This window comes from Harmonia axyridis, chromosome 1, assembly GCF_914767665.1.
Source record: "Harmonia axyridis chromosome 1, icHarAxyr1.1, whole genome shotgun sequence".
In the NCBI taxonomy this organism is placed as follows: Eukaryota; Metazoa; Arthropoda; class Insecta; order Coleoptera; family Coccinellidae; genus Harmonia; species Harmonia axyridis.
Window position 1 is genome coordinate 8066022 of NC_059501.1, and position 24507 is coordinate 8090528.

A 24507-nucleotide genomic window follows, 5' to 3' on the forward strand; every position below is an offset into this window, starting at 1 on the left:
TTGTCTTCGCGAATTATCGTATTGGTTTTAATCGGCTTGAAGGAGTTAACTTCAATTGGAGTTTGAGTTGTAGAAAAAAAAAATTAAGAATCTTATTACAAAAAAATATGGATGCTCAATAAGATCTAATCTTCTTGTAGGGTTCTGGGAGCTCAAAAAAATCTCATTCTCAATCTCAGTTACATCAGATATATCGGATATTTTTTTAACTTTTATGCCAATTGCTATGTTTCGAACTAATATATCTTATTACTATTTCTTGATTTTTGTACAGCCGAAAGCAGATCAAAGTGGACCAAGCGGAACACAGACATCTGGGAATGGATACTTTCTTGTAAGTTTGAGAAATTAATCTAGTTTTCTTCGCGAATTATCGCATTGGTTTTAATCGGATCAATTGGTGTTTGAGTTGTGGGAAGAAAAAAAATTAGGAATTATTACTTGGTTATCATCCATTGTTATTTAAAAAATAAGAAAATATTGTGAATATTGGACACAATTTTATTCTATTGTTTAATTTGTAACAACGCCGACGTTTCGAAACAGTTCGTTTCTTTTTCAAGGCTAGTTACGACAAACAATATTGTACGTTTATTAAAATCATTAAGACAATCTTCAAGGAATCGGAATTCTTTTACACCGCAGATAATGTAACATTATCATTAAGACAATCTTCAAGGAATCGGAATTCTTTTACACCGCAGATAATGTAACATTATCTGCGGTGTAAAAGAATTTCGATTTCTTGAAGATTGTCTTAATGATTTTAATAAACGTACAATATTGTTTGTCGTAACTAGCCTTGAAAAAGAAACGAACTGTTTCGAAACGTCGGCGTTGTTACAAATTAAACAATAGAATAAAATTGTGTCCAATATTCCCAATATTTTCTTATTTATTAAAATTAGGAATCTTATTACAAAAAAATATTGATGATCAATAAGATCCAATTTTCTTATAGGGTTCTGGGAGCTAAAAAGAATCTCATTCTCAATCTCAGTTACTTCAAGCTGAATCTGTAAAACACATCTGGGTAAACTCCTTATGATATGATTGAATCCTCTGGTGTTATCCAATTCCAGATTTCTTGAACCTCTTATCGAAGTGTAACTAGAAACTGTCCTCTACCGACTCTGACAGCATACAGTAACCGTAGTAATCTTTATCCCAGATGTGTTCAATGAGTGATAGGTTGGATGATCTTAGGGTCAATGCGAAAAATCATCTCAATTGTCTTTGATTGCCAGATGTCATTCCGGCTATATGTGATCGCACATTATTTTGTTCGAAAAGTAGGTTGCTGAGTGTAATTATACAGGGTGTCCCGGGAAGAATGCGGCAAACAGATACCCTGAATGAAGGTCATCATGGACGACTCGTATCAAGAGGTTTCAATCGTCTGAGTGCCTTGGTTTGGGATATACAGGGTGATGTTCATCTCATGAGTGAAATTTCACAGTTCAATAACTCTTTAACTAATCGACCGAATAATTTCGTTTTGTTTTGTCACCCTTTAGTATTGCCTTCCTTCAATATTTCTGAAATCGAGTAAATCTGATACGGACTAGGAAAATTTCATAGTTTTTCTATCTTCGTGAATATTGGATCACCCGTTACGTGAACATTATGATTTTTTTCCGTTTTCGCATTCACAAAGAATTAATTCATAATAAAAATTCTAAATCTCTACTTGGCACGGTTATACAGGGTGAACCATAAACATTCTCTTATGAGTGAAATTTTTTCGTTCCTCAATTCTTCAATTAATCCAACGAATAATTTCAATTTTTGAAGTTTTGTCACCCTTTATTGTCAGCTTTCTTGAATATTTCTGAAATTGAATAAATCAGATCCGGACTAGGAAAATTTTGGACTCTTTATATTTCGTGAATATTTGATCACCCTGTACGTTAATATCATGTGTTTTTTTTCATTTTCGTAAACACAAAGAATTAATTCATAATAAAAATTCTAAATCTCTGCTTGACACCGTCATACAGGGTGATTAATTCCTTATGAGAGAAATTTCATAGTTCAAGATATCTTGAATTTATCGGTAGAACAATTTCGAAATTTGCAGTTTTTTCAGCCTTTACGAATGCCTTCCCTGATTTTCTCTCAAATTATTTAAGATTACTTTTAATTCTCAAACTGGAGAAAGAATATAACATAAACAGCAAATAAATTGAAAATATTTGAACTTGAAAACAATGAATCAAAAACAAATAAATAAAACATTTTCAGTTCAGCAGGAATTGTTCAAAAAGGTATCCCTCCATTTCAATACATTTTTTAGCACGTTGATATAGTTGTTCAACAGATTTCGCTTTCGTATTCAGTTGAGATTTAATAATATCGCAAACATCAATAATTCTTTGTAGTAGTTGCTCCCTAATATTAGTCTGTAATCCAATGGTGTAAGATAAAAGAATCGAGGAGGCCAAACTGCATTTCCACCCTGCCAATCCATCTGTTTTCAAAAGCCTCAGCCAAATATTCGCGCACTTTTTTTGGTTAGTGCGTATTAGATGCATCAGTGCAAATCAAATTGTTGTAGTAGATACCGCACCAAACATTTATCGAGAATCTAACTTGGGAATTTAATGAATCACTGATTTTGTATTATTCTGAGCCCATAAGTGAAGATAACGGGAATTACTGATCTCATTCCTAGTGAAAGACGAACTGCAAAATTCCGCTCATAAGGAAATGTTTACTGATCATCATGTATGACGGCGCCAAGCAGGAGATTGAGAATCATGAATTAATTCTTTGTGGTTACGAAAACGAAAAAAATCATGATATTTACCTATAGAGTGATCCAATATTCACGAAAATAGAAAAAGTCTGAAATTTTCTTAGTCCGGATCTGATTTATTCGATTTCAGAGATATTGAAGGAAGCTGACAGTAAAGGGTGACAAAACTTCAAAAATTGAAATTATTCGTTGGATTAATTGAAGAATGGAGGAACTAAAAAAATTTCACTCATAAGAGAATGTTTATTGTTCACCCTGTATCACCGTGGCAAGCAGAGATTTAGAATTTTTAATATGTATTAATTCTTTGTGGTTACGAAAACCGAAAAAAAAAAAATGTTCACGTACTGAAATTTTCCTAGTCCGGATCTGATTTACTCAATTTCAAAAATATTGAAGGAAGGCGATAGTAAAGGGTGACAAAACTTTAAAATTTGAAATTATTTGGTCGATTAGTTAGAGTTATTGAACTGTGAAATTTCACTCATGCGATGAACATCAACCTGTATATCCCAAACGAAGGCACTCAGGCGATTGAAACCTTTTGATACGAGTCCTTCATGATGACCTTCATTCATGGTATCCGTTTGTCGCATTCTTTCCGGGACACCCTGTATAAATCAGAACCTGTGGTTTAACTACCTCCTGGATGTAATGCTCGACGATCATGTTGCCTCTGAACACCAAATGCGATGTGTTCAATAGCATATATCAACCAAAACTATAATATCAACGTTGTGGTGCAGATATCTTTACATAGAATTGAGACTTTTTTTTTTCACCACTTCGCTCATCTCCATGTTATTGCCGACATGGAAAAATAAATGTTTTGGAAGGAAGAAAAAAAGGAAGGAGAACCTTATTACAAAAAGACTTCGATTGCTCAATAATATATGAATTTCTTTGTAGGATCATGCAAGCCCAATAGCATATCGATTACAATATCTGTTTGAACGAGCTGGATATGGTATGCAGGTAGCTCAATTAAAATCACAAATAGAACGCTATTATGTAAGTTTGAAAAATAAACTTTCGTTGTTCTCCGCCGATTCTCTTTTATGTTTTTTATCACATGAAAGCAGAGAACTCGTATTGTAATTTGAGTTTTGGAAAGAGAAAAAAAAAGCTTGAATAATTGCTGTTGCTCAATTAGATCTAAATTGCTTGTAGGGTTCCAGAGTATACCTTGAGTTACATCGACGTGGATATGGATTGCCGCAACAACAACCAATAATTCCTGTAAGTATGAAATTATAACATTGAAGGAAAAAACTATTGCGAAATTTACTAAATGTCATAGTAAAACGAATACTCTGTTCTAACAAAATTATTAGTTATAATATCACACAATAGACAATATTCGATTATACACCAAGTCACCAGACGTAGTTCGCGAAACATCATGAGAGCGCAACTCGAGTGGTGTTTCGCGAACTACGTCGAGTGAAGAGGTTTGTAAAGGGTGTTTTTTTAGAGCTAAGAAACTTTAAATTGCAATAAAACAACGATAGATTATTCGATTGACGTAAATTTTATTTCGCAAGCTAATCTTGTGACATTACATTTTGAATATGATTTCTGGCATATGGCCGCCACGGCTGGCTCGGATGTAGTCCAATCTGGACGTCCAATTTTCGATGACTTTTTCCAACATTTGTGGCCGTATATCGGCAATAACACGGCGAATGTTGTCTTTCAAATGGTCAAGGGTTTGTGGCTTATCCACATAGACTAATGACATAGCCCCACAGAAAGTAGTCTAGCGATGTTAAATCACAAGATCTTGGAGGCCAATTCACAGGTCCAAAACGTAAAATTAGGCGGTCACCAAACGTGTCTTTCAATAAACCGATTGTGGCACGAGCTGTGTGACATGTTGCGCCGTCTTGTTGGAACCACAGCTCCTGGTTGTTCAATTCAGGAATGAAAAAGTTAGTAATCATGGCTCTATACCGATCACCATTGACTGTAACGTTCTGGTCATCATCGATTTTCGACATACACTTGAGGATTAGATTCACTTCAAATGCGGCAGTTTTGTTTGTTGACGTAGCCATTCAACCAGAAGTGCGCTTCATCGCTAAACCAAATTCGCTTATGAAAATCGGGATACAAATTCCGCACAGAACCATTATTTTCGAAATAAAATTACATCATTTGCAAGCGTTGTTCAGGCGTGAATCTATTCATGATGAATTGCCCAACCAAACTGAGAATAAATCACTTAACAGCTGTTAAATCGGTCGCTATCTTGAACAGAAGTGCCAACTTAAAGTTATATACCTCGAAAAAAACACCTGTTTTAATCGAAATATATTATCTATGCTCGAGTGGTATTCGTATAGATTCGAATAATTTCAATACCCATAATCAAAGCACTGCATTTTGATAATTCAATGACATTTCACTGAACTTGACTTTATTTTTCGGCGAACGTCCAAGAATGTTACTATGGAAATGATCATAATTTGGCAGGAGGCGAAACACCAAAGCGATTATACTACGTCATTAAGTAGTATATTCACTCGTTAATACACCATAACTTCGGGAGATTCACGGATGAATTCAACATGAGTTGTATTATCACCCAAATTTGTGTATACAAGCCTGTACTTGTAAGTGTTATTGTAATAACTGATGAGAATTTCAGAAGAAAGTACAAAATTGATAATATTCCGAACCTCTATGATGTCTATGATCATCAAACTCTACTAGTGTTATCCACATCCAGCTATCACTTACAGAAGTGTCGCCATTGAATGGCTGCATATAGCCAATATTGTAATCTTTTTGCTATGTCAAAGATGTGTTCAATTGTTGATTGTTGGGCGATCTTAGAGGGAATTCGACCAACCAACTCAATTGTCTTCAAAATTGGCGAATGGTGGACACTAAAGGCGACGTGCTTCAATGGTATAGCCGCCCTTACTTGTAACATCAATGGTGTGGTGCAAATATCTTTTTCTATTTCCCTTACAGAAAATGACAAAAATCGTACAACTCCCCAACTATATAACTGTCTTCTCAAGCACTGCGCAACGTAAAACTGTACGATTCACTTTACCTTAAACAGAAAGCTTGATCAACTACCAATACGGTAGTATCTACAGGGTGTCTCATTTGAAAGTCTCCACCCTCTATAACTCAACAACGAATCCGAATTTGTGGAAACACCCAGACAGATTCGAATAGGGGAAGTGGGTGGTTTTGTAGCACAAATGTATGCATGGATTCAAATTTGTATGAACCTGTAGTTTGTGTTCTATAAAAAAGAATATTCACAAAGTAACAGAGTGCTCTATATTGAATTATGGTGCCGATTAAAACTAAATGAAACAGAGATGTTCTAATTGATCGTATAATTTCTATTGAGAGATCAATATTTTTAACAAACAGTATCAGTAAAAATTTACCGCAAATGCTCAAAGTTCTCGTCATTAGATTGCAACTCAATAATTACCTTGTTCAGCCGATTTGCGACTCCAGTGCGCTGATAGACATCGACCAACGCCGCCACTGACAAACATGCATATGACAAGAATTTTTCTAATTTCGGCAATACAATTTTGATGTGTCATTGGATTTTTTTGTAGAAAATGGCCTTGCATTCGACTGACATATATTATCTTTGTTCACTTATAGATTTCTGAAGTGCCGATATTATCTCATCTTGATGGACCAAGCGGAAACCAGACATCTCGGAAAAGAACACTATCGCAAACCAATCTTGTAAGTTGAAGAAATAATTCTAGTTGTTGTTTGCGAATTATCGTATTGTTTTTCAATCGGCTTAAAGCGGTTATTTAGAATTGAAATCTTAGTTGTGAAGGAAAACAAATTCAAGAACTCTTCAACAAAAACTATGATTGCTTAATATGATCCAAATTTCTTGTAGGGATCTGGAAGCTCAAGTATATCCCACTCTCAATCTCAGTTACATCAAGCTGGATCTGGAATGCAGACACCCCAACAACAACAAAGGCAAAACACTCCTGTAAGTTGACTAAATAAACTACGTTGTTCTTTGCCTATTCTCTTTATATTTTCTATCGCCTTAAAGCAACTACCTCGTATAACAATCTAAGTTTTCGAATGAGAGAAAAAGCTTAAACCTCATTACAAAAGAACTCTAGTTGCTCAATAAGATCCAAATTTCTTGTAGGGATCTGGAAGCTCAAGAGGATCACATTCTCAGTTACATCAAGCTGGATCTGGAATGCAGACACCTCAACAGCAACAGAGGCAAAACACTCCTGTAAGTTGAAAAAATAAAATACGTTATTCTTCTCCTTTTCTCTGTATATTTTCTATCTGCTACAATCAGATCTTGTATAGTTATTTGAGTTTGCAAATGAGAAAAAAAGCTTAAACCTCATTACAAAGGAACTCTAGTTGCCCAATAAGATCTATATTTCTAATAGGGTTCTGGAGGCTCAAGAAGATCTAATTCGCAATCTGAGTTACATCAAGCTGGATCTGGAATGCATACACCTCAACAACATCAAAGGCAAAACACTACTGTGAGTTGAAACAATGAACTACATTGTTCTTCGCCTATTCCCTTTATATTTTCTATCGCATAAAAGCAGATTGTTGTATAGCGAGTTAAGTTTTCAAATGAAAAAAAGGTTGGATCTCATTACAAAAGAACTCTAGATGCTCAATAAAATTTATATTTCTAATAGGGTTCTGGAGGCTCAAGAAGATCTCATTCGCAATCTGAGTTACATCAAGCTGAATCTGGAATGCAGACACCTCAACAACAACAAAGGCAAAACACTCCTGTAAGTTGAAAAAATAAACTTTGTTGTTCTTCACCTATTTGTATTTTTATCGACTGAAAGCAGATACCTCGTATAGCAATTTAAGTTTTCAAATGAAAAAAAAAATAGAACCTCATTACAAAAGAACTCTAGTTGCTCAATAGGATCTATATTCCTTAAAGGGTTCTGGAGGCTCCAGAAGAGCTCATTCGCAATCTGAGTTACATCAAGCTGGATCTAGAATGCAGACACCTCAACAACAACAAAGGCAAAACACTCCTGTAAGTTGAAAAAATAAACTTTGTTGTTCTTCACCTATTTGTATTTTTATCGACTGAAAGCAGATACCTCGTATAGCAATTTAAGTTTTCAAATGAAAAAAAAAATAGAACCTCATTACAAAAGAACTCTAGTTGCTCAATAGGATCTATATTCCTTAAAGGGTTCTGGAGGCTCCAGAAGAGCTCATTCGCAATCTGAGTTACATCAAGCTGGATCTAGAATGCAGACACCTCAACAACAACAAAGGCAAAACACTCCTGTAAGTTGAAAAAAAGCTACGGTATTCTTCGCTCATTCTCTTTATATTTTCTATCGCCTAAAAGCAGATACTACATATAGCAATTTAAGTTTACAAATGAAAAAAAAATGAACCTCATTACAAAAGAACTCTAGTTTCTCAATAGGATCTATATTCCTTATAGGGTTCTGGAGGCTCCAGAAGAGCTCATTCGCAATCTGAGTTACATCAAGCTGGATCTAGAATGCAGATACCTCAACAACAACAAAGGCAAAACACTCCTGTAAGTTGAAAAAAGGCTACGTTATTCTTCGCTTATTCTCTCTATATTTTCTATTGCCTAAAAGCAGATTCTTGTATAGCAATTTAAGTTTTCAAATGAGAAAAAAGGGTTGAATCTCATTACAAAAGAACTCTAGATGCTCAATAAGATTTATATTTCTAATAGGGTTCTGGAGGTTCAAGAAGATCTTATTCGCTATCTGAGTTACTTCAAGATGAATCTGGAATGCAGACACCTCAACAACAACAAAGGCAAAACACTCCTGTAAGTTGTAAAAAGGCTACGTTATTCTTCGCTTATTCTCTATATATTTTCTATTGCCTAAAAGCAGATTCTTGTATAGCAATTTAAGTTTTCAAATGAGAAAAAAGGGTTGAATCTCATTACAAAAGAACTCTAGATGCTCAATAAGATTTATATTTCTAATAGGATTCTGGAGGTTCAAGAAGATCTTATTCGCTATCTGAGTTACTTCAAGATGAATCTGGAATGCAGACACCTCAACAACAACAAAGGCAAAACACTCCTGTAAGTTGAAAAAAGACTACGTTATTCTTCGCTTATTCTCTCTATATTTTCTATCGCATAAAAGCAGATTCTTGTATAGCAATTTAAGTTTTCAAATGAGAAAAAAGGGTTGAATCTCATTACAAAAGAACTCTAGATGCTCAATAAGATTTATATTTCTAATAGGGTTCTGGAGGTTCAAGAAGATCTTATTCGCTATCTGAGTTACTTCAAGATGAATCTGGAATGCAGACACCTCAACAACAACAAAGGCAAAACACTCCTGTAAGTTGAAATAATTAACTATGTTGTTCTTCACCTATTTGTATTTTTATCGACTGAAAGCAGATACCTCGTATAGCAATTAAAGTTTTCAAATGAAAAAAAAGTGAACCTCATTACAAATGAACTCTAGTTGCTCAATAGGATCTATATTCCTTATAGGGTTCTGGAGGCTCCAGAAGAGCTCATTCGCAATCTGAGTTACATCAAGCTGGATCTGGAATGCAGACACCTCCACAGCGACAAAGGCAAAACACTCCTGTAAGTTGAAAAAAAATTACGTTATTCTTCGCTTATTCTCTTCATATTTTCTATCGCCTAAAAGCAGATACCCTATATAGCAATTTAAGTTTTCAAATAAAAAAAAAGTAAACCTCATTACAAATGAACTCTAGTTGCTCAATAGGATCTATTTTCCTTATAGGGTTCTGGAGGCTCAAGAAGAGCTCATTCGCAATCTGAGTTACATCAAGCTGGATCTGGAATGCAGACACCTCAACAACAACAAAGGCAAAACACTCCTGTAAGTTGATAAAAAACTACGTTATTCTTCGCTTATTCTCTTCAGATTTTCTATCGCCTGAAAGCAGATATTCCATATAGCAATTTAAGTTTTCAAATGAGAGAATAAGCTTGATCCCATTACAAAAGAACTTTAGTTGCTCAATAAGATCTATATTTTTAATAGGGTTCTGGAGGCTCTAGAAGATCTCATTCTCAATCTCAGTTACATCAAGGTGGATCTGGAATGCAGACACCTCAACAACAACAAAGGCAAAACACTCCTGTAAGTTGAAAAAAAAATACGTTGTTCTTCGCCTATTCTTTATAATGTTTTCTATCGCCTGGAAGCAGATGAAGTATATCCAAAGTCACTTGAACTAGTCCATAAAAACGCTTGGCCAGATGTTACTTTAAGAAGTGGATACCGCGATCCGCTAAATACAGGGGTTTATTTCAATGTATTGTTAGGCAATAAATTCACTGGCCCCAAAGGAATTTCTGGAAACTTGGACAACCCTTGTATAATCGAAATATTTTGGCTTCCTCCAAGTGACTTTGCATATTGCGATTTGAGTTTTCACGCGAAAAAAATACCTGTAACCTTATACAGAAGTAGCTTAATAAGATGTTTCTTATAGGGTTCTGGAGGTTCAATGAGATATCATTCTCAATCTCAGTTACATCAAGCTGGATCGTCCATGCAGACAACTCAATTACAATCTCAAATACCAAATATTCCTGTAAGTTGAAAATTACAATATGCATAAATAATGAATATTTCGAATTATACAACGTATCACTTGCATTCAAAGTTTTGGCGAAATTATTTGTTTTAATATGGAATATTTTTAGAAATGAATTCGATTAACAATCAGTTTCAAAAACGTTCATAACAAATTAATGCCTCCAATAGGCTCCTCCTATTGGCTACCTGCAGTTGAATGGAGGTTTAACGTTCTAATACGGAATTGAATTTTAATGAATGTTTCTGCAACTGGATGTTAATCTCATTTGATAAAAAAATTCACCGGTCCAGAACCAAATAAATTGAATAATTCAGCCTATTTGGGAAACCCTTGGAGGTCGTTGATATTGCTATGAGACTATGAGAGAGCTTTTGCGCATTTGATTATTATTATTCACATGAGGATAGATACCCTCATGTATGCATTGCTATGCATTTCAATGGTATATTTCTGATTACTTCTAGATTTCTGTACAGCCGATAATTTCTCAAACACAATCTCAGTTACATCAAGCTGGACAACGCGGAACGCAGACAACTCAGAGGCGATCACGATCGCCAATCAATCGTGTAAGTTGAAGAAATGAACTTCGTTGTTCTTCACCTATTCTCTGTTTTCCTTCGCATTAAAGTATGTACCTCGAATTTCGATATGATTTTTGAAAAAAAGGGATGTCTAAACCTCAATACACAAAAAATGTAGTTGCTTAATAGATCAAAATTTCCTCTAGGGTTCTGGAAGATCTCATTCGCTATCTCAGTCACAACAAGCTAGATCTGAAATGCAGACAACTCAACTACAATCACCAACACAAAACATTCCTGTAAGTTAAAAATAATATAACTTAAGGGAAAAACTACTGTAAAATTGACTAATTGCCTAGAAAAAAGAAAACCCAATACTAACCAAATTATCACACAAATTTTCGTATTTAAGCCTTTCAGGATTTTCTTATTGACCGATAAACGATAAACTATTGAAGAAATGTTGAAAATTAATGATATGCTTGACCTCTGCAATGTATGATGCATCCTGCAATATGTTTGCTCAAACTCCTATGAGATAATCGAACTCTTCTGGTAATATCTCATCTCAGGCTTCTTGCTTCTCATACCTTGGTGGCGCTACTGTACCTCCTTCTCAGTCTCTGGCGGTATATACATAGTAAATGTTATTATCTTTTTTCTATGAGGTTCCAGACGTGTTCAATGGGTTATATATTGGAATTGTCTTCAAAATTGAGCAACGTAATTCTTGCTATATATGGTCAGGCTCTATCTCCTTGAAAAAGTAGGTTGGTTAGCGTCATTGAATGAATTAGAATGAGTGGTTCCATTACCTCTTGGATGTAATGCAAAACAGTCAGGCTCTGGTAAACACCAAAGTGACCTGCTTTAATAGCAAAAGCCGTCAACACCTTTGGTATGCATCAGCTATGACTTGGTCATCTTCTAGTACATTGCATAATTGATGATTTTTATTTACCATCAACTTTATACTCAATATTTTTCTTGTTCGCTGTTGCTTTTAAATTTCGGTGTTCGAGTTTTGGTTGGATTTGACGGCTTTTTTTTTGTACAAATAGTTTTACATTCGACTGATATCTATTTGATGATTTCTAGATTTCTGTACAGCCAATAGTATCTCGAACACAACCTCAAGCTGGAACAAGCGGAATACAGACATCTCAGAGGCCATCGCAAATGCAAACCAATCCTGTAAGTTGAAGGCATACTTTTTGTTGTTTCTAGTGAATTGTCTTATTTGTATCGCTTGAAAGCAGATGCCCTCAATTAGAATTTTAGTTTTGTTTGGAAGAAAAAGAAGATTCGTGAACAACAAAAAGCCTATGATAGCTCAATAAAATCTAAATTTCCTGTAGGGTTCTGGACGCTCAAGAGGATCTCATTCACAATCTCAGTTTCATCAAGCTGGATCTGAAATGCCTCAACTGCAACCACAAGTTCAAAACATTCCTGTAAGTTGCACAATTTAATTTGGATGTTCGTCGATTTTTTTTTTCGACTTGAGCAGATACCTAGAATGGCGAGTTTTTAAGCCGTTCAGTGGTAAATAGTGGACGTGATTAAAGATGACATCCTCAGTTTTTCCAAGATTCGTTAACAGCAAAAAGAATATGATAGCTCAATAAAATCTAAATTTCCTGTAGGGTTCTGGACGCTCAAGAGGATCTTATTCACAATCTCAGTTTCATCAAGCTGGATCTGAAATGCCTCAACTGCAACCACAAGTTCAAAACATTCCTGTAAGTTGCACAATTTAATTTGGATGTTCGTCGATTTTTTTTTCGACTTGAGCAGATACCTAGAATGGCGAGTTTTTAAGCCGTTCAGTGGTAAATAGTGGACGTGATTAAAGATGACATCCTCAGTTTTTCCAAGATTCGTTAACAGCAAAAAGAATATGATAGCTCAATAAAATCTAAATTTCCTGTAGGGTTCTGGACGCTCAAGAGGATCTCATTCACAATCTCAGTTTCATCAAGCTGGATCTGAAATGCCTCAACTGCAACCACAAGTTCAAAACATTCCTGTAAGTTGCACAATTTAATTTGGATGTTCGTCGATTTTTTTTTCGACTTGAGCAGATACCTAGAATGGCGAGTTTTTAAGCCGTTCAGTGGTAAATAGTGGACGTGATTAAAGATGACATCCTCAGTTTTTCCAAGATTCGTTAACAGCAAAAAGAATATGATAGCTCAATAAAATCTAAATTTCCTGTAGGGTTCTGGACGCTCAAGAGGATCTCATTCACAATCTCAGTTTCATCAAGCTGGATCTGAAATGCCTCAACTGCAACCACAAGTTCAAAACATTCCTGTAAGTTGCACAATTTAATTTGGATGTTCGTCGATTTTTTTTTCGACTTGAGCAGATACCTAGAATGGCGAGTTTTTAAGCCGTTCAGTGGTAAATAGTGGACGTGATTAAAGATGACATCCTCAGTTTTTCCAAGATTCGTTAACAGCAAAAAGAATATGATAGCTCAATAAAATCTAAATTTCCTGTAGGGTTCTGGACGCTCAAGAGGATCTCATTCACAATCTCAGTTTCATCAAGCTGGATCTGAAATGCCTCAACTGCAACCACAAGTTCAAAACATTCCTGTAAGTTGCACAATTTAATTTGGATGTTCGTCGATTTTTTTTTCGACTTGAGCAGATACCTAGAATGGCGAGTTTTTAAGCCGTTCAGTGGTAAATAGTGGACGTGATTAAAGATGACATCCTCAGTTTTTCCAAGATTCATTAACAGCAAAAAGAATATGATAGCTCAATAAAATCTAAATTTCCTGTAGGGTTCTGGACGCTCAAGAGGATCTCATTCACAATCTCAGTTTCATCAAACTGGATCTGAAATGCCTCAACTGCAACCACAAGTTCAAAACATTCCTGTAAGTTGGAGAATTTAATTTAGATGTTGTTTGTCGTTTTTTTATTGACTAGAGCAGATACCTAGAATTGCGATTTTTTAAGCAGTGCAGTGGTAAAAAGTGGACGTGATTGAAGATGACATCCACAGTTTTTCCACGCAAAGGCATGTGCATTACCTACACTGTTGGAAATATGATATGGGGTCTATTGTTTAAAGTAACAAATTAACTTCAGTATGCATCAGCCGGGACATGGACACAGTCTATCACATCGCATAATTTTCTTGAATTCTGATGTTTATATAACATCAACTTAACTCCATAATATGAGGTCTGGCTATTAAATAACGAGACTGCGCGCCATAGAGGGGTGGGAAAAAAACGAGTAGTGCGTTGGGTATCTAAATATCTTGTCTATGCACGTACCAAAACACGTTCTCGTAAATATTATTGTAAAGGGTGTTTTTTTTAGAGCTATAGAACTTTACATTGCAATAAAACAACGGTGGATTATTCGATTGACATGAATTTTATTTATCCGCAAGATATGACCGCCACGGCTGGCTCGAATGTAGTCCAATCTGGACGTCCAATTATCGATGACTTTTTCCAACATTTGTGGCCGTATATCGGCAATAACATGGCAAATGTTGCCTTCCAAATGGTCAAGGGTTTGTGGCTTATCCGCATAGACCAATGATTTTACATAGCCCCACAAAAAGTAGTCTAGCGGTGTTAAATCACAAGATCCTGAAGGCCAATTCACAGGTCCAAAACGTGAAATTAGGCGGTCACCAAACGTGTCTTTCAATTAACCGATTGTGGCAAGAGCTGTGTGACATGTTGCGCCGTCTTGTTGGAACCACAGCTCCTGGACATCATGGTTGTTCAATTCAGGAATGAAAAAGTTAGTTATCATGGCTCTATACCGATCACCATTAACTGTAACGTTCTGGCCATCATCGTTTTTGAAGAAGTATGGACCAATGATTCCACCAGCCCATAAAGCGCACCAAACAGTCAGTTTTTCTGGATGTAACGGTGTTTCGATATACTCTTGAGGATTACCTTCACTCCAAATGCGGCAGTTTTGTTTGTTGACGTAGCTATTCAACCAGAAGTGCGCTTCATCGCTAAACAAAATAAAATGGACGTAGTGCGCGATACGTATTCCGCACAGAACCATTATTTTCGAAATAAAATTGCACTATTTGCAAGCGTTGTTCAGGCGTGAGTCTATTCATGATGAATTGCCAAACCAAACTGAGAATAAATCACTTGACAGCTGTTAAATCGGTCGCCATCTTGAACAGTAATGCCAACTTAATGTTATATACCTCGAAAAAAACACCCTATACATATAAGAGTATACACCCGTTATTTGTGCAGTAGCGGTTTGAAACGAACGTGTTTTTTTCTCGTGTCGAAAACCTTGTGTGACGAAAAACAGGAGCAACGTATCAATCTCAAATTTCTCGTTGAATGGAAAAAAACTCCGACACAGTGACAGGGCGACCTAAGCTTTGGTCATCTTCAGTGCTCTCTCGTCCCTCATTGAAGCGCTTACACCATTAAAAAACGAGCGCACGAGATATAGAATTCCTTTTGCAACGCCCTCGCTGGTCGTCGACATCACTGAAGACCAATTCCGTTACTGAACGCCAAAATCGCAAAAGCTCCTCTCTTTAGGTAAATGATTCTTTCTAGCTCCGACAATTGAATTTCTTTGAGACGTGTCAGATGTTATTGTTTTTGCATTACTTTATATTTGACTGACTTTTCTCTGATTATTCCCAGATTTCTGGACAACCGATAATATCTCAAACACAACCTCAGTTACATCAAGCTGGACCAAGTGGACTACAAACAACTTATACGCCATCACAAACAAATACTAATCCTGTAAGTTGAAGAAATAGTTCCTCTTCGCAAATACCGTTTTATGTTTTCTATCACCTAAAAGCGGGTACCAATACGATTGGGACATATATCTCCCCTCCTCCCGCTCAACCGATATTCAATTCCTTCTTTCAATACGCACCCGATATACAGGGTTAGAACTATTTAGAAGGGCATTATAGGGAAATATGTTTCTTTGGATCTTTAAAATTAAATTTCATTCAAATATACACTAACAAATCCAAATGATCCAATAGCCATACCATTCTAATGACCATTTCTAATTTATTTTAGCGTTTGAGAACTATATCTGGAGTTCGAAATGTGGTAGATCTAGCTCGACAATTTCAACAGCACACACAATTCGAAGATAGTCAGGTATGTGGAAAAAATGATACTTATTCCATCTGTTTTGCAGAAAAATTAAAGTATCTCCTTCAATGAGAGACCAGGCACCTCAATGTATGCAAAATGGCTATTTTTTATTGATCGCTAAGGTATTTCAATTTTTTAGGACTACTTATCGTCTTTACTTATGAGTTGGTGGAAAATATCTGGTCAGCTGATTTGCTCATACTATATTTTATTTTTATCATTCATTGGGATATTAGAGGCAGAAAAAACCAACAGCATTCTTGAATGGCACACTATACTGAAAGTCTCTCTGCTCTGAAGAGGGATTCAGCCAGTGTCGTCGGCTACAAAATTCATATGGGTAATTTCGTTCCTTTTTGATCATTTATTTTTGCCATTCACTTAAAGGTATTGCAAGGTTTTTCTTGAGGTATTAGGTGTACAACTTTGCTTCCGCCGTTTTGCAATAGATGGCTGTAGCGGTAAGTGGTAGTTGATCGTAGATGATCTTAGGCATCATACGTTTTCTGCCTAATCATGTAACTCATGGATAAAGATGATAAATATCTTCTTTATCTGCAAAGAAGCATATTCAAATATGTTCAATGGTTCAAAAGTTATGATAATATTGGATTTGTAGCTTTTTTCGCTCTGTCTACTTTGAACACCTTATAACTTGGGAACCAGCTTTTATCAGCTTCTCCTAATAGGAGTCCACACCAAAAACCAATACTAACATTTGGAATGTTGGCAACCATTTGTCATACATTCAGGTGCCTGGTCATCATCAAATAAGATAATGAATCCATACATTCCAAAATCAGAATGATCCAGTCACCAAAGTGTTCTAGTGACATATTTCTAATTTATTCTAGTGTTCTGGAGCTTCGGCCATATCTCAGCCACAATTTGATGATCTTCTAGCTCGTCGAATAATTCGACATTATGCACAAATTCAATATAGTCAGGTAAGTTGGAAAATTGATAATAATTACATCAAAAAAAAATAAAGAAAAATAGGGAAGTCCAAGAAAAAACAACTGTGTGTTTATCAATTAAAATGAGTCGATTCAGATGAATCCTGAGTAGATAGCACTTATCATTTACCCTTAGGTTCTCAATGTTTCTCTAAATATTTTTATCATAATTATTCATCCTATATTTGTGATGATTCGAATCTGATTATCTAATTTTGATTCCGAATATATTCTTTTCAGGGTACAACAGTGAGAACGTCATCACAATCTTACCAACCTCCTCTCGATTCTTGTTCATCTCAAATGATATCAGACAGATCGACAGATAATCAAAGGACACAACCATCATCACAAATTCATCATATTCCAGTAAGTAAATAATCTCAAATTGTGAAATCATTATGAAAACTCCATATATGATGTGATTTCCATTATATTTCTCGTAGAGTTCTGACGAAGCAAGAACATCTCAGCCAGCAACAATTCTTTGTGTAACTGGTAGAGCAGAATGCATATGCACTGGGAAAGTAAGTTGATAATTTCAATTAGAATATCTAGTTTAGTCATACTATTCCCAATAATTTTCACACATACTATTTTATACGATTCGGTGTTGATTTTAAATATCTCTCTTCAATTCCAATCATTTTATGAACATTTCTTTTTTTATTGATTAATCACTATAAAACACATACTTTATCATTTGAAGTTAACGATTTTCGGTATTGCTCTGATTAATAATATACTGTTTCCGAAATTCTAAAACGTAAGTTTGTCTGTCTCCTCATGAAATTAAAAATATTGCAACGATTACACTGCTAACAATATTTTTACCGCAAATTTTTAGCACTTTTCATTCCTATTTCGGAATACTGAAATGATACATTTTCGGGATTTTTCGTTTCAAAAGAGGAAATATTTAATCATAGTGTGAAATTTGCAATATTGTTTTCAGGGTGTATTATTGGCCTTTGAACCACGACCTGATCTTCAGTCATCATTTCCGGCAAGTAGAACAACTGAAGAGAGGAGTCTCAATTTCATTTGCAGAAATCCAGTGAGTTAAATATATACATATATTATGATGAAATGATAAATGATATACTTCATATTGAAGATATCGGGTATGGCCATTGTTCATACAGCAGGTTAAAGGATGGATCAGAAAACGATGTCCTTTACTGATAATATCTTCGAATTAAGTAATGTCGTTTGATTTCAATTTTTTTTGTTGACTCGAGTGAAGGCGAAGGAATCACGAAAATAAAATAAAATCATTGAAAAGCAATATTTTAGAGGACTGAATATGCTCATATTTTATTAAAGAAACATAAATTATAGATATGTTTAGTTCATTCAGAAGATGTTGACATCATCAATCGGAATTGATCTGAAAATAAATAGAATACCACCTCCCAATTTTTTTGAAATTACTGAAAAAGTTAATATCTTTAGACTCACCCTGTAAATCTTCTATGCGTGCCGGGGATCATTTTTCTCTATGGTGAACTTTAATCAGCTGTATGAACAATAGATGCATACTCCATTTGGTTCATATGTATATTATAATATTCGAAAAAGATTCTTTACAATGGAATTTGAGAAAAGTTATTTTAAGCACACTATAATTTAAACAGTTGAAATTAGTGTAGTGATGCAATGAAGACATTTGATCAGCATCACAACATATAAAAATTCAGCCAATTTCCCTTCGGAGCGGTGCGTATGGTATTTTTTTTTGAACAATTTTAAAATTTTTCCTTAAAATTTTTATAAACATATTTTTTTTTATCTTTGAGGATAACTCCCTCAGATTTCACTGAAATTGTCCATATTAATCGATTGAGCAAGTAATCCATTAATTCAGCTATGCATATTTTATATCGGAAAAAATTCTAAAGTATTAAAATTTATAATTTATGCGCCATTTGAGAAAATTATTATGGACAGTAATATATTTTTAGTTCTAAATGAGAGAGATAAAGAAACTTCTGATTTCAATAATTATGTTTCTCGTAGGTTTCTGACGAATCAATATATCTGGATCCGCCAGTATTTATTTGGACTGATGATGGAGAAGCAGAGGTCACATTTATTGGATCAGTTGTAAGTTTTTAATTTCAATTAAACTATCTTCTTCAGTCAAAACAATGTTATAATATCTTCAATATTTTTTAAAATTACATGTGACATTTTTGGGATCACTCTTTTATTTAATTTCATCCAATATTTTCAATTAACAATTTATTCGACCAATAGTAAACGTCATCGACATCAGCATTGAAGAAGAATACGATGAAAACATCGCTACGCTCCGGCTACAACCTTTTTGCCTTGGGATTAAAAATACCTGTATATTCCTTATTACTTGGAAACTTGCAAGTTGATTGTATTCACAATTCTTTTCCCAATTCATTCGATTTAGGAATATGAAACGCTCGAAAATAGCTGTCAACCTGGAGCTGCTTCCAGCGGAGCTACTACCAGCGGAGCTTCTACCAGTGGAGCTTCTACCAGCGGAGCTTCTACCAGTGGAGCTTCTACCAGCGGAGCTGAAATACTGAACCAAAATTCAGACGTTGGTGGGACAAGCGGAACTGAAGGATATCCTGAAACACATGTAAGTTCATGTCTTCAACTCGAAAATCTAAAGATTTTGGTTCATTGGCCTGAGACGAGAATAAGTTATACTGAGAGGTTATATTGAATAAATGCATACTTGATAATCTATTTCAGATAATTGAAATATTCGGTGGCCACCAAAGTTTCCGTATTTAACACAGTTAGTTTTGCCTTTGGTCACATTCAAACAACAATATTTATCAATTTGAATTTTTGGAATATTGAAAAAATCTATTGGTGTTAAATCTGGAGACCTTAGTGGCTACCGAATATTTGACTAGTCTGAAGATCACAGATAAACATAGATAAGCAATTGGTTGATTTGCCGAGTGAAACGGAAAGTTTTGATTTTTTTTTTAGTTCCATTAGAAATTTATATATCATATTATATATTTTTGAGAAGAAAAAATTAATAGATTTTTTTGTAACGGAAATTTTACCGTTTTCATTAAAAAATATATAAGTTTATATTATAACTTCGAAACTTAGTGCAATCAAAAACAAATGATCACACAAATGGGTTTCACTGAATAAAGTGCCTATAGAATGTTTTTGACTAGTAGAAGAGATGTGGCAACAACTGAGCAGTTTGGCATTTATAGCCCGTAAAACACTTAAAATACATTTTTTCCTTCCTAAAATACTTTCCATAAAAAAGTGTGGAGTTTTCCATACAAGATCTTTGAATACTAATTCACCAATTCAACCAACTCTCAGAGTTTAAGTCTTTTCATTTCTCCTCATAATTGCAGGGAATGGAAAATCGAAGATGGAATTCTATCCTTGTCGACATTTATTCAGATGTAAGTATTAATGCCATAAATATTGATATGTACAATAATTATTGGTTTTATAATTATAGGTCAGTAATGCAAGTCTTGATGAGCATGTAAGTATAGACTCATCTCGATACTTAATTAACATTAACATGTGACTTGATAAGCCCCAGGGCTGGCACATAGATGGCAACTTAGTACCTTACTACTTTTTTCCTCGTTAATTTAGTATCAAGCTTCAAAATATAAATATTTAATTTCGGAACATGAAGTTAATAGTAAGTCTGGATTGGGATATTGAAGTTCAAGTGAGGCTACATTTGTTGTTGTTTGAAAAATGGATCTGTAAAACAATGTTCTTCATTACAAACCGCGTGTTTTCCGTTTGGAACTCTTTACCTTCATTGGTGGTGAACTCAGTTTCTGTGAACGCTTTCAGAAATAACTATAATACCTGGTTTCGAAGCGAGTGAGTGCTATTTGTGGAGCTGAGAATTTCTTTTTTTTATGCATATCTTTTAAGTTTTGGTGAATTTTTTCATATATTCAATTTTGTGAGTTTATAGTCTTGGCCTCAACTCTGAATCCCATTATAATAATAATAAGTGTAATTCCCATTTTTCTCATTATATCATTTAAAAATTGATAAAACAATACTCCTTTGACTAGAGGAGAGCCGCTCTTTCATTGAATTGGTGTTACACTTTAAGTGTGTAATCCTCCTATTTGATCTCTTTCACTAATAGTAGAAGAAAATACATTACTTTCTTTGAGGAATTTGACTCAATATTTCATCACCTTCATATTATTTAGCATCTTCGGCCAGCGAAGTTGTAAAACGATCTTAATATTTTTTATTTTATTTTTTCTAGTGCTTAGATGGGTCTTCGAGAATTCAACGTCATGCTTTTGATTCATCACCTAGTAGATATGTAAGTTGACATTTTAACTCGAATATCTGTGAAAAAAATTGAACCACTAGTTCAAATTCTTTTTTAATTATATATTTATTATTTGTGAATAATATTTGCGACCTTCTTCAATATCTGTTTCAATTTAAATCTGAATCAATTGATATATGAATAGAATTATGTTTCTTTCAGGGTCCAGAACAGAGATCACAATCTGATTCTCATCCATATCCATTACTGGAACGTGAACGTATTTTATCACAATTACAATTTCTACCTAGACTCAGGCAAAAACAAGTAAGTGATTCAATATTTATGCAATTTTCTGTTTAAATCCATCGCCCTCCAAGTAAAGTAGTACCTAATAGCTAAAGCTTTTAGGCCAATTGAAAAGTCCCCGGTCTGATCCAGATATGGCGGTGCTAGTTTAAATTCATATGATTTTTAGTTGGTACCAACCTTCAAACGATACGCGTCAAAATTTGACAGCAGTCTGACCATTGGTTTGTGAGATATTACGTTAAGAGTGTAGCTACTTTTGTTATTTGAAAAAAGATGAAAACAAAATTTCGTGTGCTGATAATATATTACCTTTTCAAGGAAAAAAATACAGTTTAAGCAGAATATTGGCTTGATGAAGAGTTTCCGGGGTCTACACCAGGAAAATCAACCATCATTGATTGGTATGCTGAGTTTAAACCTGGTGAAATGAGCAACAAAGACGGCGAACGCAGTGGACGCCCAAAAGAGGCTATCACCGACGAAAAAAAGTTCACAAAATAATTTTGAATGACCGTAAAGTGAAGTTGAGCGAGATGGCAGACATTGTGAAGATATCATCTGAACGTGTACATCATATCATTCCCGAATATTTGTACCTGAGAAAACTGTGTGCAAAATGGGTGCCGCGCGAGCTCACAAACGATCAAAAGCAACAACGTGTTAATGATTCTGACCAGTGTTTGGTGCTGTTTGATTGAACCTGAATTTTTGCGACGATATGTGACAATGGATGAAACATGGCTCCATCATTTCACTTCGGAGTTCAATCGACAGTCAGCTGAGTGAACTGCATACGATGAATCGAATCCAAAGCGAGGAAAAACACTACAGTCAAAGGGAAGGTTATTGCATCAGTATTCTGGGATGCGCAAGGTATAATATTCATTGATTACCTCCAAAAGGACCAGACCATCAACAGCGATTATTATATAGCGTTATTTAATCGTTCAAAGGATGATATCGTTAAAAAACGGCCCCCATTTGAAGAAAAAAAAGTGCTGTTTCATCGAGACAATGCGCCAAGTCGCAAATCAATGGAAACAATGGCTAAATTGTATGAATTGGGCTTCGAATTACTTCTGCATCGACCGTATTCGCCAGATCTGGCCACCAGCGATTTTTTCCTGTTCTCAGACCTCAACAGAATGCTCGCTGGAAAGAAATTGAGCGCCAATGAAGAAGTAATCGCCGAAACTGAGGCCTATTTTGAAGCGAAAGACAAAAATGGTATCGAAAAGTTGGAAGATCGCTATAATCGCTGTATCGCCGTCGAAGGCAACTATGTTGAATAATAAAAACGAAAATTGCCAAAAAAATGTGTTTTATTATAGTAGACCGGGGACTTTTCAATTGGCCTGTTATCATAGGTTCTCAAAAGTTTTCCTATTGCGATTTTTGATTACAAAGGAGTTTGAAAATCAACCACAACCATACTTCAGAACGAAACTATTTGATACTTCATCATTTCTCGAAATAAACAAATTAATAAGGAAATAAAAAATTAGTTCATTCAACCATAGTGTGAAATAGATACATAAATTCGAAGGGGTGCTATGATTTGTCAAAAATTTTGAGTAGCCCGCTGCTGAATGTGGTAATTTCAATCAATTTCAAGTAGGTAATTATCAAATCAACTCTTATATGTATATGGATAACTACTACCATTGTTTAAGTTGTTATAATTTAAAGCGGGTTTTCAATTCTAACACGAATTTATAGAATGAAATTTTGATCGAAATATCATTTGTCTATTCCACCTAAATTTTCTTCGACGTAGTACATCATAAAAAAATTCACTAGAAATTAATAATATGTATTTTCACTATATTGAATGTGAACGTTGTTTGATCCTACTATATTTATTTCAGGCTTCAGAAGGTTCTTCCTTACCATCTAATTCACCTATACCTCAACCATATGAATCCACAGAAAATCAGGAAACGCAATTGCTATCTCAAATCCAACCAACTCAAGTAAGTCGATAATTTCATTTGAAATTACTACTATTATGAAAACTTCATAATCATAATAATAAATGCTGATCCTCAAGAGGATGAATCCTTAGGTAATTTCATGTTGGAAAATGTTGATATTCAATCCACATTCACTACACACGTCACAGAATGAATAATTAGAGAAAAATTCACATGATTGAACTACCGGTTATTCGCATAGGATGTATGGCAAGATTCATGAAAATGTCTATGAAGTTGTTAGTAATTTTGCTAGTCGTTTTCGAGCTGAATGTCATAGGTGCACCCCCTCTCTAAGGATTACTTTGTTACCGAGTTCACTGGCGGACTCTTCAGTTAGCCAATCCAGCGATCTCTGCCTAAGACACCCTCTCGCACCATCGTGGAGAGGTGACTCTGTTGCAACGCAGCGACCCCCATAAACCCACCATGGCGCGACGCCCATAACGCTACCTAATACTACAGTAATAACAGAAAAACATTCTACTCTTGATTCCTCAACATCTTGTAGCTGAAAAGTAAAGACGTTTAGGACATAGATTTATAGAAATTCATCTTCTCATAAGCACCTGATGATCAGCATCTTCTTCTGACACAAACGGTTATAGCAATATTTGCATTATAATAATATTTGCGTTTCTCTTCTATTTTAGTTTGAATCTAATTCAAGTGATACCTGATTCCTTTTATTTTTTCCAGGCTCCAGAAGTGTCACTGGAACCACAACCTGATCCCCGTTCAACACAGATTCAATCAGAAGAACACGAGGCACATATACGTATGTTGTCCAGATTACGTTATCTATCAGTAGACAGTCAAGGCCAAGTAAGTCAAAATTCCATTATAAATATCTGAGGAGATGATGAAAATATTTTATCATTCAAGCTCTTGAAAATTATTTCAACATTGAAGTCCCTTGAGAGGACTAGTTAGTGTATATAAAATAATGAATTTGAC

The 24507-nt window shown here is 34.9% G+C and overlaps 1 protein-coding gene across 50 annotated transcripts in view; it reads left to right on the forward strand.

Moving 5' to 3' along the window:
• The window catches only part of LOC123688812, a 155937-nt gene that overhangs the window by 105980 nt on the left and 25450 nt on the right, over positions 1–24507 (forward strand). For 40 of the 50 annotated variants that reach the window (XM_045627497.1, XM_045627484.1, XM_045627530.1 and 37 more), the window contains 41 exons: positions 275–334; positions 3668–3769; positions 3929–3997; positions 6401–6487; positions 6654–6752; positions 6921–7013; positions 7180–7278; positions 7444–7542; positions 7704–7802; positions 7964–8062; positions 8226–8324; positions 8490–8588; positions 8754–8852; positions 9018–9116; positions 9276–9374; positions 9538–9636; positions 9802–9900; positions 10256–10357; positions 10828–10932; positions 11094–11186; positions 11986–12081; positions 12246–12341; positions 12534–12629; positions 12821–12916; positions 13108–13203; positions 13395–13490; positions 13682–13777; positions 15554–15658; positions 15950–16033; positions 16885–16977; positions 17227–17355; positions 17433–17513; positions 17942–18043; positions 19006–19092; positions 19412–19606; positions 20361–20411; positions 20471–20497; positions 21257–21316; positions 21488–21592; positions 23446–23550; positions 24250–24375. In XM_045627497.1, the coding sequence (XP_045483453.1) occupies positions 275–334; positions 3668–3769; positions 3929–3997; positions 6401–6487; positions 6654–6752; positions 6921–7013; positions 7180–7278; positions 7444–7542; positions 7704–7802; positions 7964–8062; positions 8226–8324; positions 8490–8588; positions 8754–8852; positions 9018–9116; positions 9276–9374; positions 9538–9636; positions 9802–9900; positions 10256–10357; positions 10828–10932; positions 11094–11186; positions 11986–12081; positions 12246–12341; positions 12534–12629; positions 12821–12916; positions 13108–13203; positions 13395–13490; positions 13682–13777; positions 15554–15658; positions 15950–16033; positions 16885–16977; positions 17227–17355; positions 17433–17513; positions 17942–18043; positions 19006–19092; positions 19412–19606; positions 20361–20411; positions 20471–20497; positions 21257–21316; positions 21488–21592; positions 23446–23550; positions 24250–24375 (3921 nt within the window). The remainder of the gene's footprint in view (positions 1–274; positions 335–3667; positions 3770–3928; positions 3998–6400; positions 6488–6653; positions 6753–6920; positions 7014–7179; positions 7279–7443; positions 7543–7703; positions 7803–7963; positions 8063–8225; positions 8325–8489; positions 8589–8753; positions 8853–9017; positions 9117–9275; positions 9375–9537; positions 9637–9801; positions 9901–10255; positions 10358–10827; positions 10933–11093; positions 11187–11985; positions 12082–12245; positions 12342–12533; positions 12630–12820; positions 12917–13107; positions 13204–13394; positions 13491–13681; positions 13778–15553; positions 15659–15949; positions 16034–16884; positions 16978–17226; positions 17356–17432; positions 17514–17941; positions 18044–19005; positions 19093–19411; positions 19607–20360; positions 20412–20470; positions 20498–21256; positions 21317–21487; positions 21593–23445; positions 23551–24249; positions 24376–24507) is intronic. The other 10 variants (XM_045627490.1, XM_045627520.1, XM_045627521.1 and 7 more) reach the window with 10 other exon arrangements.